Below are 21256 nucleotides of genomic sequence, written 5' to 3' on the forward strand. Positions count from 1 at the left end.
TCCTGATTCTGGTGGTGCACTATTCAAGGTCTGTACCTTCTGCCGGACAGGAGCAAGGAGGAGGAGGAGGAGGAGGAGGAGGAGGAATGAGCGGGTAGACAAAAATGCTGGAGAAACTCAGCGGGTGCGGCAGCATCTATGGAGTCCATAGATGCTGCCGCACCCGTCAAGTCTTGGATTATGCTGGCTGCTTGTCTGAGACGATGTGAAATATAGATGGAGACCGTTGTGGGAAGTCCGGTCTGTGTGATGGACACGCGGTCAAAGGGGGAGCTGTTCCCAAGCTGTGATGCAACATGACAATATGCTTTCTGTGGAACAGATGTAGACACGCCAAATATCCTCAGTCTGCTGAGGAAATAGAGGCGTTGGTGTGCCTTCTTGGCTGTTGCATCAATCGGCAGGCTAATGGAAGGTGTTGCATGTTCCAGCAAATGTCAGCTATTCACCTTCATACAGATACATAGCTGGAGTTTTGTAAGGATTGCACAAGTCCACACCATGTTAGAGTCTTCATCAATAACCACTTGGTCCAAATCTAAACCACAGAACTCAGTGACCTTTATGACCAGAGTACTGGTCCACATGAATAAAGACATCTTACTGCAATTATAAAAAAGGTTCATTCAGACGGCACCTGGAATTTTACACGCACATTTAGTTTCCTCAAAGGAAAGACTTGCAATTGAGAGAATACACCAGAAGTTCACCAGATTGATTCTTGGGTTTGTTTTAAGAGAACAAATTAAGTGTACTCTATCAACAACTCTCTCAAAGGGATCAGCTATTCAGGATAGATTTAGACAAACGCCTTCATTGAGAATGCTTGGAATTCTCTGCCCAGAAGGGTTCAATCACCGAGTTTATTCATAGCACATAAATATATTTTTGAATTTAATAGAAATCAGGTGACATGGGATTAATGCTGAAGAAAAAGGACAACTTTGTTATAAAATGGCATAACTGTTGTGAGGGGGCCCCAATGGATAAGTTATTGTATTTCTTGTTTTTTGTTACTTTGTTCGGCACTAATATTGTGAGCTAAAGGGTCTGTTCCTGTGCGGTACAGTTCTATGTTCCATGTTCTCTGTCCTTTCCAATTCTCATCATCCGCTCATTGCCACCCGCTCTAAAATTGGTAAATTTATGTCACCTTTCTTTGTTCAGCACAAACATTGTGGGCTGAAGGGTCTGTTCCTGTGCTGTACATTTCTAGGTACACAAAAATGCTGGAGAAACTCAGCGGGTGCAGCAGCATCTATGGAGCGAAGGAAATAGGCAACGTTTCGGGCCGAAACCCTTCTTCAGACCCGAAATCCTGAAGGAAATAGGCAACGTTTCGGGCCGAAACCCTTCCGGGTTTCGTCCCGAAACGTCACCTATTTCCTTTGCTCCATAGATGCTGCTGCACCCGCTGAGTTTCTCCAGCATTTTTGTGTACCTTCGATTTTCCAGCATCTGCAGTTCCTTCTTAAACACTGTACAGATCTAGGTTCCATGTTCTCCATTCTTTCCAATTCTCATCATCGATACACTTTCTCCAACATTGGTATATTTAATTAAATAGTTTCTTTGACTAATGATGAAAATGACACTTGGTTCCAATATACCTGACCTGACAGGCCACGCACTTTCAACGTTTGTTTTCGCTCTGATTTCTAGCATCTAGCAACATTTTGCTCTTTAGTTAGCAAGCATTCATGTTTCAGCAGAAGTTGTGAAAGAAACTATGGGCATCGCGGGCATAATTAAAATGGTAGACCAAAATTATTAACTTTCCTTGAAGTTGTTCATCAGTTACAATTATGATTTCAATTTTATCAGGTCACAGGGAAATGCCTCATTGGAAAATAATGCTTTACTAATTTGCCCATCCATACTAGGAGTTGGTGCATTTCGACAAACAAAAATCAAATTGGCACCAACTTCAAACAGTTGGCTCAAGGACAAGAGTTGATCTTCAAGCTGCAACATTACATGCTCTTTCTCCGACAAAGCCAAGATCTCAATCTCCCACTCATCACATTTGGCCACAGAGATGACATGGATCGGAAGAGTGGAAGATCTACATGCATTAAACAAAGGAAAGCAAAATCTTCCAAGACCACTCTTACCCATCCCTACAACATTCCAGGTCAAATATTGGTGACACCATAAATCGTGACAATCCTTAATAGTAATAGCTTAATAATCTCTTAAATACTTTGAAAACATTTCTGGACCAAACTATTACAACTAAATTGAGTGTGTTCCAAATAAATAGAGTCAGAGTCATTCAGCATGGAAACAGGCCCAACGTGCCCTTGCCAACCAACATGCCCCATCTACACTAGTCCCACCTACCTGCGTTTGGCTCATATCTCACTAAATCTATCCTATCCATGTAACTGTCTAAATGTTTCTTAAACGTTGTAACAATATTTGCCTCAACTATGTCTTTTGGCGGCTTGTTCAATACATGAAACGGTTAAATACTTTTAAATATATAAAAGAGAGATGGTTGAATACTTGACCGTAGGTTGCAGCTTATAACCTTGTAGTTTGTATTCCAAGCGAGAGATGCAAGCCCAGGCTTGCCTCAGGTTGATGTGTATTGAGACAATGACCGGTGCCGTTGAAATGTATCCAACAATTGATAAGAGAGATCAGCTCAGATTTGTCGGGTAGTGATGTGTAGTGACTGAATCTTGTGACCTCTTTGGAATGTGATTAAGTGATGTAGCCATGACTAATGTGAGTAAGTGACACACTGTATAAAAACAGTTTGTCGCTTTGGGAGTATGGTGTACAATTTTGTGATGAAGGATGTCAACAAAATAGAGTGACTGAGATTTACTAGAATGTTGCCTGGGTTTCACCTCTTTGAGGTCTTTAAATGATGAGAGGGATAGACAGACTTGAATGTTAAGGGACAGAATAAGTGATGTAGCCATGACTAATGTGAGTAAGTGACACACTGTATAAAAACACAGTTTGTAAAGCTTTGTTCATTGAAGTGGTGGCGCGGGGGAAGTCAAGTGTCTGTGTTGCTTACTTGACTGGTGTATCCCCGGCACTTCCCGGCCGATGATCAGTAAAGCTTGAGTTGGTCTACCTAACGTTTTTGTGAGTTGCCTGTTTATTGAGAAGTGAACCTTATCATACACCCACCACCCATTGTGTAAAAAGGTTCCCATTAAAACTTTCCCCAAATGTCAGCTCTGGGCATTTGTGGCGGCAAGCAAGTGACACATCTTTAAACAAGGTATTGAAGGTCAATGGGGAGAGAGCAGGAAGGTGATACTGAGGCCAAGGAGGATCATTAAATGGCAGATCTGGTTCAGGAGGTTGACTCGACTAATCCTGCTCTTCTTTCTTTGGTTCAAAGGTTCAAATGTAATCACAGGTACACAACCAAGTCTTATAGTCAGATAGAATAAAAAATGGTTTCACACCTACACGACAAAAAGTGTTGTTACTAATTGCCCCTCCATTATATATTCTTCATGGGACAACACAAGTTGCCGACACTGGCAACTGGGGGGATGTTGGGGTGAGGGAGAGTGGAACCAAATAATCCTTTCTCACATCCAAACACAATAGAAATGGTAGACACAAAATGCTGGAGTAACTCAGCGGGACAGGCAGCATCTCTGGAGAGAAGGAATGGGTGACGTTTCGGGTCTTCAGAAGAAGGGCCTCGACCCGAAACATCACACATTCCTTCTCCCCAGAGATGCTGCCTGTCCCGCTGAGGTACTCCAGCATTTTGTTTCTACCTTCGATTTAAACCAGCATCGGCAGTTCTTCCCGACACAGAATAGACATGCTGCTCTGTTAATCATTATATTCCCTTACCTTGGTTTCGGTTCGCCTTGTCGTTCCATCGTCTGATGTCACCACGGACACGTGGGAAGTGGGAGTGCCCGGGTCCTCCTCAACAGTCACCGTTTCCGCCACCAGCTCGTGTGGCTCCTGCATTGTTGCTTTTGATGTCTGATTACTTGGACTTTGCTCCTGGAAATTAAACATCATATTCTCTAAGCTGTGGCTAACATGACATTATTTTCACTCTTAACTTTGCTATTAATGAGGTTGTCTTGACCGCTCGGGAGAACAAATTTTACGCAGTTTCCCCACTCCCTTCCCCCCCCATTTAAGCTTTCAGTGCAGTTTTTACACAGTAAGGCAGAGCTTTGATGGAGAAGATTCTGTGATCAGAAACTGAGGTCTCAGATGAATGAGGAGATGTGGTCAAGATTGTTTCATTGTCATATGTATGAAAATGGAATAATGGAATTCCTATTTGCAGCCACATAGCGGCTGTCAACACAATACTCAATAGTCATGAATCATGTCAATTAATCTTCCCGCTACCTTCAACAGTTTTGTCATCAGATACCAGCAACATATTTCTTCTATTTAGCTTTTTTTCCAGATTATCTGACAGCTCTCTCTTTGGCAGTTAAACACCAGCTTCATGCCATGTTGCAATTCACCAATTGCCATTTATTTGGAGGGGCGTTTCTGTGTCGGTTTACAACATAAATGCTTCCATCCTTTTTGGGGAGGGGGGTGTCACAAAAACTGCTCGTGTTGCACTCCATGCCTTTCTGCGCTGGTAAATTGTTCTCAGACAATCCAGGCAAAGGGGTTTACAAAGCTTCTATCTGTCTCTTCAACATCCTGGTGACGTCTCCAAGCCTTCTGAGTCACCAATTACTGGACTGGTGCAAGACACTCGAGTCAGTCATCCATCTCCGGTTTCGACTTGTTATATTAAACACAAAGACACTTGCTCAGTGACATAATTAATTATAACACATGTAGTTGTAATTTGATTACAAATTGCTGCAGCTACTCTTTTCAAACTACAAAATGGCAAAATCTATTCACCTTTGCTACAAGGTGAACATTTATCGTAAGCAGGCCACCCGAAACATCACCAAGTCATGTTCTCCAGAGATGCTGCCTGACCCGCTGAGTCCCTCCAATAGGTTGGGTCTTTTTGTATTATCCAGCATCTGCAGTTCCTTGCGAAGAGCATCCCGGAATGGGTGAATATAATAAGGGGACAGGATGGGGGATTCAACCCTACTCAAATCTAGACAACATTGCCCAGCCATTTAACCCCACATCTAACTATTGTTTTTTTTTGTGTGTCAGGGACTTCCAGCTGAAAGAGTTGATAGTAATTCCAGCAGCCTCAGACAAGATTAAAAAAAATTGTCCAGCCACCTGCCTATCAAAATCTCCCCTTGCCTATTTTCACCTATTACTCCCCACATTTTGTCCTGCCCCCCCTCTCTTCCAGCATCCTTCCTGTCCCCGCCCCCTCCAAATCCACCTCAGATACAGTGTGAAGGGTCCCAACTCAAATCATCACCTATTCACGTTCTCCAGAGATGCTGCATGACCCGGAGTTACTCCAGCAGTTTGTGTCTTCATTAAAAAAAAAAAGTTTTTAACTGTTTTAATCATTCTTTATGAAAGAATGATTCTTGCACGTTTAGTTTGGTTTCGAGATTACAGCATGAAAACAGGCCCGTCTGCCCGTCTGCCCACTTAGTCCCCCTACACATTAACGGCGAGTGTGTGGAGAGGGTCAACACCTTCCGGTTTCTCGGCGTCCATATCGCTGCTGACATCTCCTGGACGGACAACACGACAGCGGTCATCAAGAAGGCTCAGCAGCGGCTGCACTTCCTGAGGGTCCTCAGGAAGCACAACCTGGACTCTAACACCTTCTACCGCTCGTCCATCGAGAGCCTGCTGACATACTGCATTACAGCATGGTATGGCAGCTGCACCATGGCAGACAGGGAGAGGCTTCAGAGGGTAACTAGGACAGCACAGAAGATCATTGGTTGCCCTCTCCCCTCCCTGATGGACATCTACACCTCCCGCTGCCTTAGCAGGGCAAAGAAGATCTATCCTGCGTTTGGACTGTTCACCTGCTCCCTCTGGAAGGCGCTATAGGTGCATCAAATCCAGGACAAACAGACTCAGGAATAGTTGCTTCCCGAGAATTATATCTACCATAAATTCAAATCCACACATGCACTGACTACACCGCCCAACACGGACTTCCATCTGTATATATGTATATATGTATGTAGCGCCGTAGAATTTGTGCACCTATTCCCCCCCCCCATCTCCCTTCTGTTTTGTTTTTCTGTTTCTTGTTTTTTGTGTAAAATTGTATGTATGCACTGAGTACGAGCAGCTTTCAGTTTCACTGTACATGTATCATATCATATATCATATCATAACCATGCCGACCATCGATCACCCATTCACACCAGTTCTACATTACCCGACTTCCCTATCCACTATCTACACACTGTGGGTCATGTACAGAGGGCCAATTAACCTACAACCCGCATGTTCCAGTGGGGTGCGCAAAGAAACCGGAGCATCTCGAGGAAACTCACATAGCCACACGGAGTACATGCAAACTCCACACGGACAGCACCCGATATCGGGATCAAACCTGCACCTCTGGCGCTGTGTGCCCACTGCGCGGCCCTTTAAAAAAGAAAAACATGACTTTCCCATCCTCTTCCTTCTGTGCTCGGCTCAACAAAACATATCTCTTTTTAAATTAGGTGCTTTTCAACACCTCAACTCCAAGTACTCACTGATTCCTTTGTCTCTCCTAATCCAAGATGGCTGAGTAAAGACAGGGCTTCACATTACAAACAAGCCTGCCAATGTCTGAGCATCCCTTTCAAGAACAGAGCAAGTATTTCTCAGCCAAAGGGCTGCACAGATATGCAGAGTATTTCTTAGCCAAAGGGCCACACACATGCAGAGAATATCTCAGCCAAAAAGCCACACAGATGCATATTATTTTTAAATATTCCAGACCTTAAAATGATACATGTTTTATGGTGCTTCTAGTAGCAAGTCACTGACTTCACTCTAATATAAAAATTAATTTCAAATTCAATACGATCTCCCAAGTACAAGTAAACATTAACTATCCCTTCACTTAGTTAACATTCAGTGGCTGAGTTGACAACACTTCATAGCTTTCTTGTTAAAAATACATGCGTTTGTCAGTGTGTGAACGACACAGATTCAGCAGCTAATTATGCTGTCGACATTATTTCATGCATTCTGTGCATCTGCTCTGCGACATTTAGGGTCGGGATATTTTTCCAACTGAACAAAAACATCCCTGATCCATGTTCTCCAGAGATGCTGCCTGGCCTGCTGAGTTGCTCCAGCACTTTGTGTCGTGTCTTGCATCAGGAACCAGCTGTTTCTGAGCACATGTGCACAAATTGGTTGTCGACTCCCATGTTGGCGGCTGAAAGTGTCTCCTCTCCTATTATGATATAGTTTGTAAACCTTCACAGCAACAACTGCAGAGCCATATTTTTTTTATTACCTCTACCACTCTACGTACTAGTTTTATGGGGTTGGTAGCATATTATTAAGCTTAGCTTGTCATGAATCTTTGTCTCGGGGCTGGTGTTACATGTGAGGAAGATTAGATGATGGAAAGAAGTTGGTTTTGCCCAAAGGTGTCGTGCTGGTCTACACCAAAGACAGACACGAAAGGCCGGAGTAACTCAGCCGTTCAAGCAGCATCTCTGGAGAAAGAAGTACGTGACGTTTTCGGGTCGAGACCCTTCAATCTACCCCCCTTTAGGTGAAAGAAACACATTAGGTTCCTTGACAGTTAGCAAACGAGCAGTTTGGAGAACAAGCAGGTGTTTTCATGTTTATGATTTTTGTTGCTAGCCTTTTATTCTAAACTTAATTAACTACTGGAATCACACATTGGCAAAGAGGGCAAATCAACGTCCAAGACCTCCGAACAATTGTTCACTAACCCAACCACCAAGCCGCTGATTCTAACGCATTTTGGAATTGTTTGTCTGGTGACCATTCCAAGACAATGTTAGGCTCATCAGTATACTCCACCACCACACCACCTCTCATGTGGTTGTAGAACATACCCACTTTGCCCAGGATACCAGTGCAGGCACACTAACCCAGTCACAGCATTCAAATCCAGTGGGGAGAAAACTGCATGCCAAATCCTAAATTCCAAGGCAGCAAATTTACAGAAGTTATTATTTAGATCAGTAACCCAACCAGAATCCTTGCCAGCCCTGGCGTTTATAGCGTAAACAACTAATCTCACTTCCACATTCATGCGCTGCTTGTTTTCACATAAGACTTTACTCCATGTCAAACAATAGCAATTTATCCCAACACAGCTCAACTTCCTGTTAGCCTGCCCGCTGTAGACACTCCCACACTGAGTTGTAAACAGTCGCTGTGTTTTATACAGGATGAGATACAGCAACACTATTCAACCACAGGAAGCAATCATTGCAATGAAACTTAGAGAACTACACAGATGTCACAGTAAACTATGTTTGTTGCATGGTCATAGGCAATAGACTCCCCTAAAATTGATGTGGGGGTGGGCAAAAGAGGGCGGGGGGGGGGGGGGGGCACATTGCTGAAAGATCTGGGCCGGATGCTGGTAAACTGATTAGTCTGACAAACAGCACAACAGGAAAATAGCCTCCATACAATGACAACATCAATTTAGCAATTTAACCCGTGAACAGTTCATTAATCAAATTGCAAACAAACTTGGCAGAGCTGGGCAAATCTCAACTGGGCCAGCAAAGGGCAAATCTCAACTGGGCCAGCAGAATTTGGTGCACACTTCAACGATTAATTTCTGCATGTCTGCAAATATCGTTATTAACTCCCCCAACATATAGCCACGCATGAATGTTTGAAATGTCCAGATATGGTCAACAAGCAACAATGGGAAGAGTCGAAGCCTGGAGGGAAACAGAAGAGAACGATGATTCTAATGTCTGAAAGACAAGACAACCCCACTCTGAGGGACTGAAAAGACTGCTGGCCAAAATATGTCAACTGACAGCAGAGACCAAATATTTATTTTAAATAAAATATTGACTTTCGTATGAGCAACGGGTTCAAATGAATTATTATATACACAGGCAAATCCCCCCCCTACACATTACTAAGAGTCATAGCATCATCTAGCATGCAAACAAGCACTTTGGACCAACTCATCCATGCGAACAAGATGCCCCAACTAAGCTTGTCTCATTTGCTCATGTTTGGCTCAAATCCCTCTAAACCTTTGCGGTTCATGGACCTGTCCAGTTTCAAACAGAATTAAATTTATTTTTGGGGGAAAATTCATGATCATTAAGACATTCATGCAAAAATTAAAAGTCGGATCTCATAACAGGACACCATAACCTCTTTCCTAATCATTAGTAGTGAGATTGAAATGAAGTTGAAATAAATTTGCAATCACGTTGCATCTTTCATGGTCTTTCAACATCACAAATGACGTCCAATTAGAACTTCTCGTGTGAATGAAATGCTGTAATGCAGAGCGAGAAGATGCTTTCAAAATGACAGCATTGCCGTAACGATAAATCCTTAAGCATATATCAAGAAATGGGCAGCTTATTTAGAGTTTTGAGATACAGCACGGAAACAGGCCCTTCGGCCCACCGGGTCCGCAAAGACCAGTGATCCCCGCACACCAACACTATCCCACACCCACTAGGGACACTTTTTACATTTTACCAAGCCAATTAACCTACAAACCTGCACGTCTTTGGAATGTGGGAGGAAACTGAAGATCTCGGAGAAAACCCACGCAGGTCACGGGGAGAACGTACAAACTCCTTACAGACAAGCACCCGTAGTCGGGATCGAACCTGGTTCTCCAGCGCTGCATTCGCTGTAAGGCAGCAACTCTATCGCTGTGCTACCGTGACTGCCATTTAAGGTGGCAACATGTTCACACCTTTTATATACAGGACAAGAAGCGAATAAGCCACTGCTGCAATCGAAGCTGAACAGTCTGACAAAGTGTTCAATACCAACCAACGCACTGAATCTGAAGATGACCTTTTCCCCAGTTAAATGGTTGTCTCGCAGTTTGAAGGGAGCGCCAGTCAAACAACGTCACCATTGTTTTGTGCAGTTGTAAAGAAATCATCATGTTTCCAATTCGATAAACAATATCTGAAACAATGTCTCTGGTAATCAGCAAAAGCACACAGATTGCCCATTTGTGCTGCACTGGAGATTTTCTTATTTTAAATAGGCAATAGCAACAAAACTAGTTTAAAGCCATTTCTTACATTAGTAACAAGTCTGAAGGGAGATGGAGACAGGGGAGGGGGGCTGACTTGTACTTGTAGAATTGAATGTGCAAACTGTTGGTTCGTAAGATACTCAAGCGGAGTACGAGGTGTTGTCTCTCCAGTCTGCTTGGCAATGGAGGGTGAGGACAGAAAGGTCAGTGTGGGAATGGGTGACTCTTGCCGGCCAAGGGCAGACAGGTCCGTTTGAGAACGGGAAGGGGAATTGAAGTAGCCTGTAACCAGCTGATGGTGGGAATCTGTGGAATTCGTTGCCACAGATGGTTGTGGAGGCCAAGTCAGTGATTATATTTGAGGCTGAAGGGTCTCGACCCGAAATGTCTCCCATTCCTTCTCTCCATTTTGTGTCTATCTTCACCAACCATTCAATCATGATTGACATATTATTCCTCTCAGCCCCAATCTCCAGCCTTCTCCCTGTTACCCCCTGACACCCTCCCCAATCTTCAACCCCTTTGTCTTCACCACATTATCCCCCCGCCCTTGGTTACTAATCCCACCCTTCGTTCCCCTTTATGTGCCTGCTGATCAATCCTCCATATCTGAATCCACCCACTTGCCAACTCTTGCTCCATCCCTCTACGCCTTTCTTCCAAACAAGCTATATGCACTCTACGACATCAGCCTGAAGATGGGACCGAATCCGAAACATCGTCTCTCCATCTTCCCTCCATAGATGCTGCCTGACTGCTGAGTTTTGGCAGCAATTTGTTTTTTTTTTTGCTCAGGAGAATATATCAGACAACTATTATGGGTGAAAAGCAAGGAAATGTAAGTATTTGACCCAGTAGTGAAGCATGTTATGTGCAGCACCAATAGGAATCGGTGAGATTCAGTCACTCCCATACAAGGCCCAGACTTCAAACACTCCAAGACCGGGACTCAATGAGCAACAGGTGCTGGCATGGATTAGTGTGGGGATCGGAAGGCTGTAAAGAGTCCAGATGGGTCAGATCCATCTACATTCCACCCACAGGTTGCTGCATGCCAACGCAATGACTGGATGCCAGTGAGACTTCTCAATACATTATTGTGATCAGCATTCCAGAAAGATGGCTATTGGCAATTGTTAAATACTTACACATGTCCATGGAAAGGTTCTCCAGCTACCTAGCTTGGGAATCCAGCCATTAACACTCCCACAAATACATGTTACAGTCATAATTTTTTTTAAAAAAAGGACAAATTAGACCTGTAATTATACAGCACCTTTTACCATCCCATAGTTCAAAAATGTTTCAGGCTGCTCTGCATAGAGTCATAGTGATAAGAGTGTGGAAACAGGCCCTTCGACCCAACCTGCCCACACCTGCCAACATGTCCCCGCTATTACTGGTCTCACCTGCCTGTGTTTGGTCCATATCCCTCCAAATCTGTCCTATCCATGTACCTGTCTTAACGGTTTGTTAAACGTTGGGATTGTCCCGGTCTCAACTACCCCCTCTGGCAGCTTGTTCCTTACACCAATACACCCATCATGGAAGAGCTCGAGACTATGAAAGAGACTGTATAATTGTCAGGTGTAATTTTCTACAACAAACACACTGGCCAACTTGACCACATGAGAGTCTGACAGACAGCAGTTCAGTCAAGACCAGATAAAGGTCCCTTTGGTGACACTAGTTGAAGACTAATACACTGGACTCCACTCTTTGAACAGGGTAATGCAATTCTTTTTCCAATTTGACAACGCAGCTGGGGCCAGAATATTTAGTTGACATCTGAAAAATGGAAATCAACAGAACAGAATTCTCTCGTTGAAATTCTACACACAAATCTCTGGAGTGAAGTTTGAACTTGCAAAAGTGATTGTGATGCATGGGTATTCAATAGTAATGGAAGCTTCAAGGTTGTAGCTCTGACCTTCCCTGTCGCACTATTTGCCCATTACCCCTCAACACTATAAACAACTGCATCTAGTTTGTTTCGATCTCTGGAATCTAACTATTGCAGATGAGAATCACAAAAGCAATTAAAACAAGACTAGTAAGACTACAATCGGCTCCTTTATTTAATTGTTGTAAAAATCATTCTTAGCTTTCTTGATATTCAAAATGGTAGTGTACCTAAATAAAATGTTTCATGAAAGCATTTGCTTCTAATCCTCTCAACTTCTCTAAGTGAGCACTTCAGAGTGTTGAGATTTCACATTTGGTTTGATTGTGCTGCGTACTGAATAATTCACTCCTCATTTAGTAATGAGGTAAAATCTAAGTGGACCCAATTTCCATCACCTGCGGTGCAATGGGTTTGATTGCACAAATTGTCTGGTGAAGGAGACCTGCGGAACAAGTGTTTTCCCCTACATGGTGTGGTAGGGTTTAGTTTAGTTGATTGTCACGTGTACGAGGTACAGGGAAAAACCTTTTTGTTGCGTGCTATCCAGTTCGCGAAAAGACTACACCATCACAATTGGGCACAGTGTACAGAAACAGGATAGAGTATAATGTTTAGTGCAAAATAAAATCCAGTAAAGTCCAATTAAAGATAGTCTGAAGGTCTCCAATGAGGTAGATAGTAGGTCAGGACCACGCTCTGGTTGGTTCAATTGCCTGACGACAGCAGGGAAGAAACTGTCCCTGAATCTGGAGGTTTGCGTTTTCACACTTCCTCTACCGTGATGGGAGCAGAGAGAAGAGGGAGCGTCTGGGGTGAGACTTGGTCTTGACTATGCTGTTGGCCTAGCCGAGGAAGTGTGAAGTGTAGATGTAAGGTGCCTGGATGCAATGCCAGGGTGGTGGTGGAGACAGATACAATGGTGGCATTGAAGCTTTTAGATGGACATATGGAAATGCTGTGCAGGCAGAGAAGATCAGTCTAGTTTAGTTCCATCAGGCATCATGTTCTGCACAGGCATTGTGAACCGAAGGGCTTGTTCAGGTGCCGTACTGTTTTATGCTGTCCCTTTCTAAATTCCCAATTGGAAATTTGCTGAACACGCAGCAGAATTTGTCCGCTCCATAAATTCTTAACAGCCAACAGTTCAATGAAACTAAGGGGGGGAAATCTTGTCATTCTCAACAGATAAGGCAGTGTCGAAATCTACCGTTTTTCTGTTTTTCAATACATGTATAATTAATTACCTTTGGCGAACCTTCGCTTATTCTACCTGAACCGCTCCAAGCCAAATGAGCAGTTCCAATAACTGTTAATGAGAACACCATTGAGGAATTACTTTGAACAATTATTTTATGCCAAAAGTAACCTGACTACGTGGGTTTCAGGCAGATAGAGAGATGTGCATGTTAGCAAGCCATCAAATAGTCACACAGCACGGAAACAGGCCCCTCGGCCCAACTCCTCCATGCCGACTAAGATTCCCCATGTAAGCAAGACGCATTATCTTGCATTTGGCCCATATCCCTCTGACCCTTTCCCTTCCATGTACCCGTCCAAGTGCCTTACACAGGTTGCTATAATACCTGCCTCAACTACCTACTCCGGCAGCTCGTTCCATATACCCACCACCCTGTGTGAAAAGGCTGCTCTCAGGTTCCCATTAAATTTTGCCCCTCTCACCTTAAACCTATGTCATCTGGTTTTTCATTCCTCTATCCTGGGTAATACACCTTGCATTCACCCTCATGATTTCATACACTATAAAATCACTCCACAGCCTCCTGCACTCCAAAGAATAAAGTCCTAGCTTGCCCGATCTCTTCCCATAGCTCAGGTCCTCAAGTATTGGCAACCTGCTTGTAAACTAAGAAATGAGGGTAAGTGAGGAAGCAAAATGGAGAGGCACATAAAACAATTGGACATCGCCATGGCATTACTTTAAATCATCAGAGCACAATTGCCTTTTCCAAAAGGGCTCAGGAACATATTTCACGGTAAAGACAGACCAAAATTCAGCAGCCGCAGTTGAACTCCCTTGGCATTGAAAGCAGGAACGGATCAAATTGCCAAATTTGAAAATGGCCAAGCAAACCTCCCAGCAGCAATCTGAAGCACAATTCATCATGCACCATTTAAGACACAGTAGTTCCCTGGTAATACAAAATGCAACCGCTTTCAAAAATCATCAGGCTTCATTTATAATTATCTATTGGCTGTAGAAGGTGCTGTTTGCAGGTGTTTAACATTCCTGAGTTCCTCACACATACACACACACACAGCTGGTGTGCATTCACACCATGTGGAAATTAAAGCTGCACAAAATAAGCTGCAAAATATTTTGCATTTGTTGTGCAAGTTTAGCGTTTTATGGGCTGAGCAGCAACAGGGGCTTTGTGACAAGGAATGTCTGAAGTGGAATGCAAATGTTGAGAAATAGTTGAAACATGTTAATCATTATCTTTGTGATAAGGAACAGACTTTCTACACGCTGTATAAAATTTGCTGCAAGACTACACGACTGCTCTAATTTCCAAATGACTATGGAACAAGAACTAGAAGGCCTTTGTGCCCACTCCATCACTCATAAGATCATGAGTAATCTTGTACCTTCGCCCCACTGCCATGTTCCGAGTCAGCGATATACAGCACGGAAGTAGACCATCGATCACTCGTTCAAACCAGTTCTATGTTACCCGACATCCACTCCCGACACACCAGGGGCAATTTTACAGGACAAAGAGCTAACAAACCCGCACATCTTTGGGATGTGCAAGGACAATAGACAATAGGTGCAGGAGTAGGCCATTTGGCCCTTCGAGCCAGCACCACCAATGTGATCATGGCTGATCATCCCCAATTAGTACCCCATTCCTGCATTCTCCCCATATCCCCTGACTCCGCTATTTTTAAGTCCTATCTAGCTCTCTCTTGAAAGCATCCAGAGAACCGCCCTCCACTGCCCTCTGAGGCAGAGAATTCCACAGACTCACCACTCACTGTGAGAAAAAGTGTTTCCTCATCTCCGTTCTAAATGGTTTATTCCTTATTCTTAAATTGTGGCCCCTGGTTCTGGACTCCCCCAACATCGGGAACATGTTTCCTGCCTCTAGCGTGTCCAAGCCCTTAACAATCTTATCTGTTTCAATGAGATACCCTCTCATCCTTCTAAACTCCAGATTGTGTACAAGCCCAGCTACTCGTTTTTCTCAGCATATGACAGTCCCGCCACCCCGGGAATTAACTTTGTAAACCCACGCTGCACTCCCTCAATAGCAAGAAAGGAAACTGGAGCACCCTGAGGAAACCCACATGATCATAGGGGGAAAAGTGCAAACTCCACAAAGATAGCACGCGAGGTCAGAATCGAACCCACGTCTCTGGCGTTGCGAGGCAGCACTCTACCAGCTGCACCACTGTGGCGCCGATTGCATTGGGTTCAAGGAGCATCTCTTGCAATAGTTTTGGTTAGATTGATCACGTAAAAGATAATAGCGGTATTACAATGGTGGGCAGCACAGTGAGAAGAGTTGCTGCCTCACAACTCAAGTAACTCCACAACTTGCAATCAATCCTGATCTCTGGTGCTATTGTTGTGGAAATCACACATTCCCCATGATCCGAGTGGGTTTCCCCCAAGTGTCCTGGTATCACATTCAATCCACCGGTGTGCTCGAAAGTTAGAAACGAGGAACTGCAGATGCTGGTTTACCAAGGAAAGATGCAAAATGATGGAGTAACCTGGATGCTGGTTGGTTAATTGGTCACTGTGCATTGCCCCCAAGTGTAGTGGGTGGGGGGTACATGGTAGAATTTGGGAGCAGCTGAGGGAATCATGAAAGAAGAGACTGCAGAGCTTAGGGCGCGGTACTGCCCCCAGCCAGGATGGATCACAATGATCTATGTTGGGAAGAAAAATGTAACAATGCAGTTTGTGGCACCACACCTGCCTGCAGAGAATATCGCTGCAAGCTATCAGCAACTCTGACGCACAAGTCTAATATGCGGGTCTGCCATTAGTGTGCAGGAAGGAACTGCAGAGGCTGGTTTAAACCGAAGTTGGGCACAAAAAGCTGGAGTAACTCAGCTGGACAGGCAGCATCTCTGGAGAGAAGGAATGAGTGACGTTTCAGGTTGAGACCCTTCTTCAGACAAGGGAACATCTAATCTGAAGAAGGGTCTCGACCCAAAACTTCACCCATTCCTTCTCTCCAGAGATGCTGCCTGTCCTGCTGAGTTAGTCCAGCTTTTTATGTCTACCTCCCATTAGTTTGTGGAGACAAGACCATAACACCAATTGAGAACTACAGAGTTTTCAAAACTACTGCTCTTTCTTTAAGAGGGAGTTAGATGTGGCCCTTGTGGCTAAGGGGATCAGGGGGTATGGAGAGAAGGCAGGTACGGGATACTGAGTTGGATGATCAGCCATGATCATATTGAATGGCGGTGCAGGCTCGAAGGGCCGAATGGCCTACTCCTGCACCTAATTTCTATGTTTCTATGTTTCTTTCTGCAATTGGTGTTCAATTATTTCCTCACTGGGGTTCTGTACATGTGAAATTAGTTGAAGGCAGCATGATTCTAAATATCTGAACAGTTAATAAAATACTTCCGTTATCAAATGCCGTAAACATGGACCTGGACGCTCGCCGATAGACGAGCTCTGTCCACATCGTAACCAGTCATCATAACTTATTTCGCAATGCTTTCATGCTCTAGGAGCAGAATTATGCCATTCGGTCTATCAAGTCTACTCTGCCATTCAATCATGGCTGATCTCTTTTCCTCTCAACCCCATTCTCCTGCTTTCTCCCCATAACCCTTGACACCCTTATTAATCAAGAATCTATCTCAGAGTTAAAAATATCCATTGACTTGGCCTCCACAGCCTTTTGTGGCAATGAATTCCACAAATTCACCACCCTCTGACTAAAGAAACTCCTCCTCATCTCCATTCTAAAGGTGCGTCCTTTGAGTCTGAGGCCATAGCCTGTGTCGTTTGCAGGCTGTTGAAACAGCTTAATATAATCATGCATACAAATGCCAACAAATATATCGCAATCACAACTTGTTTTTAAACTCAACTGCTGCCCACCAGTCTTTTATGGACTCTGACCAAATTACACTCATCTAATTACTCAGTAATATCGATCGTCTCTCTGTGGGGGGAAAACTATTGTAAGCCAAAGGCAATGAACACTTTGAGACCTCTGGTGACGTATTAAAGTTGCAGACTAAGTTTAATTATGAAGTAGTGAGATCTTTCAACAGTGCACTCAAATTCAGCAGTCAACAGATCCATTCTCCCCTATCTACAAGTCAAAATATCTCATTAAATCAGCACTGTCAGAATCCTATCCAAATGTTTCAACGCCATTTGATAAAACGTTCAATAAACTCCTTTCAAATACAGTGAGAAATCAAGTCCAAGCAGATTACAGGACACAAACCCTGTCCACACATAAAATATCAACATTTCACAGGTGAGAGCTCTGCATTTCATTGTAATACAACTCGTTTCAACATAACAAGATGCCATGCCACATTACAAGAGGCACCCTCAAGGAAATTAATTGAAGAAGAGTGAACAGGTTATAAAGTCGGTGCTAAAATGCAATGATGGGCACTAAAATTGTCATTGCACCATTCTGCAAGCTTTGAACAACATTCAAATTTCAATCTTTTGCTCATATCCATTCAGTAGCAGAATAAATTCAGTATTAATATGAAAAAATGCAGTGCAAACTTGAAATTAGCTACACGGGCTTGCATGCAAATCAAAATCGACAAAGAAACAAACACAAAAAGAATTGTTGGACATTAAACTCCCATCTTGATCTAGGATTCATGGTCAAAAGGGGAATTAAAAAATGTTTAATTGTCAAATATAACAGGATAGGAAAAGCGAGATTCTTACTCCTCCGACTTAATGTTAAAGCTAATCCTACAAATATACAATGATCAGCAATCTAATAAGCTAGACCATGATAGTGCAAGACAAAATTCATCACACAACCATTGCCAGCAGCCAACCGCTCTCTGAATACAAGAGAAGATTTGAATAATGGAGTAAAAATGTCAAACTGCAACTATAAAGAATCTGTGTGAGATTATATCTGACATATTCTGGATGCAGTCTCAGACTGGAAACACTTGCTATAGAGTGCGGGGATTCAGTGAACAGATGGCGTGTTTTGCACTCTGATCGACGAGCCAATACCTTTCTACTCCTATGTTTAGAGATCATATTTTAAATCCAAAATTCTTACAGGATCAATGCAGGGGAAACACTTTCCCTGGCTAGGTTTAGAGCCAAGGGTCACAGCCTAAAAATAAGTAATAGTTCATTTAGGGCTAAGTTGAGAAATAATTTAACCAATGAAAAAGCAGTGATTTTAAATTCTGCATCCAAGGGATGTGGAGTTCAGGGGACAACGCACAACATAATTTGAGGCCATATCATTGATAAATAGCAGGGCAGCCTGAAGGGCCAAATGGTCTACCCCTGCTTCTACTACTTCTGTTCTTGGGTGGTGCGTGTGTTATCACATTCCGGCCAGTAGATGGAATTAGCGCATAACAGCAGCCAATGGGAGATACAGAGAGTGAGCTCTATACCTTATATAAAATGAGCGGCACGGTGGCGCAGCAGTAGAGCTACTGCCAGACAACGCCAGCGACCCGGGTTCCATCTTGACTACGGATACTAGTCTGTACGTTCTCCCCGAGACCTGCGTGGGTTTTCTCCGAGATCTTTGGTTTCCTCCCACACTCCAAAGCCGTGCAGGGTTATGGGGTTAATTGGCTTGGCGTTAATGTAAATTGTCTGTAGTGTGTGTAGAATAGAGTAAGTGTGCAGGGATCGCAGGTCGGTGCGGACTCGATGGGCTGAATTAAACATAGTTAGAAAATATTTTTAATACTCCAATGCGAAAAAATGCCGTCAACTAAATAAGGACACAAAGTGATGGAGTAACACAAGTCAGGCAGCAGCACAGGATATCATGGATAGATGACGTTTTGTGTTGAGACCTTTTATGTTCTCCCGAGGTGCTGCCAGACCTGCTGAGTTATGGACTATACTTTGCGTCCTTTTGTGTACTAACCAGCACCTGCAGTTCTTTGTTTCTGCCAAGTGAATCTGCTGTTTAACTTGCATCATGTTTCAGCACAGTGGGCCGAAGGGCCTGTCATGTGCTACATTGCTCTATGTTCTCCCCAGCATTTCAGAGCTTGTCAATTCCAAACTTGGTTTACATGGAACTCACGTTTAAAAGACTATTCTTTTTCGAACAATCATTTTCTAATTTGACTTCACAGGTATTCTGACTTAAACAACAGCAGCAATGTGGGTTTATTTTTGGGGAGTTGAGAACTTGAGATTTAATTCAAGTTTGTTGAGTTCTAACATGCACCACGTTAAGATAACAAGCAGCACTTGCAGATTCTCTGAATTCCCAGTTGGCCTGGTTAATTGAACTTACCAGCCCTGAATTCCACTCCTTTGTGAAGTTATCAGAGCACAGCTGTGATTGCCATAATTAGCCTGAAGACAAGAAAAATTCCTGGATTCTGACTGACCAACAGCTTGAGTGCAGTAGCTGGGGTGTGTGACAAGGACGTGCCTACACGTAAAACTCTGCTTAATGCGTCGTTTCCCCCCCCAACAGAACAACTGAAGGAACACTCACAGCTCAACTCAGACACAAGTTCTGAGCCACTTGAGCGCTGGCACAGCAGTACAACTTGCCTCACAGAGCCACTGCCTCACAGCATCCAAGACCCAGGTTCGATCCTGACTTCAGATGCTGCTGAGGTGGAGTTGACACATTCTTCCTGTGACCACGAGGGTTTCCTCCAGGTGCTCCGGTTTCACCCTACATGCCAAAGAGGTGTGGACTGGCAGATTAATTGACCTCTGTAAATTGCCCCGTGTGTGTAGGCGAGTGGTTGTTTGATAACAATCTAGAGAGAATGAATTTGGTTTTCGATGAGCAGAGACTTAATGTCAATGCATGGTTGATGATCCGCATGGACTCGGTGGCCCGATAGGCCAGTTTCCATGCTGTATCTCTCTCTCTCTCTGGTAATAACAATAGTCAGAAAGCAAATGACTTCACGTTTTTTTTTTAAATTGGAAGAGTTAAGGATAGGTAGCATTAGTAATACCAAGCTGAATATCACCCGGAGTAGGTTCAGGTTTATTATTGTAAAGCTGCCAAGGTACAGTGAAGAGCTTTAGTTTGCGTGCTGTCCAATCAAATCAGATTAATACTCTACATGAACACAATCAAGCCGAAAACAAGAACAAACGATAGAGCAGAGAGAAAAATACCAGGGTGAATAATAATTTCTCAGCCTCGTAGGGCAAAAGTTCCAGAGAAAAAAGTCTGCAATGAGTTTTGTCACTTCCAGACAATTTTGAAACAAGTCCCCCCCCCCCCCCCCCCCCCCCCCCCCCCCCCAGGTATAAATCAATATCTACACAAACTAAATTGACAGGTTGCACGTACCCAAACTTGTTTTCCTGGCATTACCAAGATGGTCAATGCCAGAGATTGAGGAGCAAATCTAATTTTCCAGGTTTCGAGACCTGACTTCACACTTTCTCTCGACACAGAAAAGGCCATTTCTGCCCGTTATCATTCCAACTTCGTTTTTCTTATTTTGATTGTGTAGGTTTTTTTCAAAAAAAGGGTAGAGCCACTAATTTAAAAATTGTTTGTTGCAATGATCACAATCAAGAATGCAAAACTCCCATCAGTCAGCTATATTCTGATATGGTCTCAAAGGAAATTATGCTTATTAAACACCCACCCGAGGTTTCTCTGTGTAACCTTATAACACGACTGCATTCAAATTCCCAATGTGCTCTCAAATACTTCATTAGTACCCAAAGCAGCTATGACTCATTAACACAGGGCGGTGTACTGTATTATCTCTCAAGCACTGCTGCACCTTGCATCTCATTTAAGTCTCTCTGTGTTTTGAAAGTCTCAACAATTCTTCTATTGTTTCTAAAGGTGGTGAAGACACTCAGGGTGTTGGGACACTCGAGGACAAGATCATTTTACACTAGGATACAGCCAGTGGCAAAATCAATGTAGCCTGTCCGATTTCATTTTCGACCATGGCAGAAGAAAATTAATTCTCAATTGGAATCAGTCCCCCTGATGACATTTTATCTCTGCCTACTCTGTTGTCACCTTCTCCTTGCTCACAATGTTCTATTCTACATTTACCTTCAACTTCAT

At 43.5% G+C, this 21256-nt stretch overlaps 1 protein-coding gene across 10 annotated transcripts in view; it reads right to left on the bottom strand.

Annotated features, from left to right (window-relative positions):
- The window catches only part of arvcfb (ARVCF delta catenin family member b), a 213969-nt gene that overhangs the window by 76249 nt on the left and 116464 nt on the right, over window positions 1-21256 (bottom strand). For all 10 annotated transcript variants that reach the window (XM_055655433.1, XM_055655434.1, XM_055655442.1 and 7 more), the window contains one exon: window positions 3838-3996. In XM_055655433.1, the coding sequence (XP_055511408.1) occupies window positions 3838-3996 (159 nt within the window). The remainder of the gene's footprint in view (window positions 1-3837; window positions 3997-21256) is intronic.

The sequence above is a fragment of the Leucoraja erinacea genome, chromosome 25 (genome assembly GCF_028641065.1).
Source record: "Leucoraja erinacea ecotype New England chromosome 25, Leri_hhj_1, whole genome shotgun sequence".
Lineage (NCBI taxonomy): Eukaryota > Metazoa > Chordata > Chondrichthyes > Rajiformes > Rajidae > Leucoraja > Leucoraja erinaceus.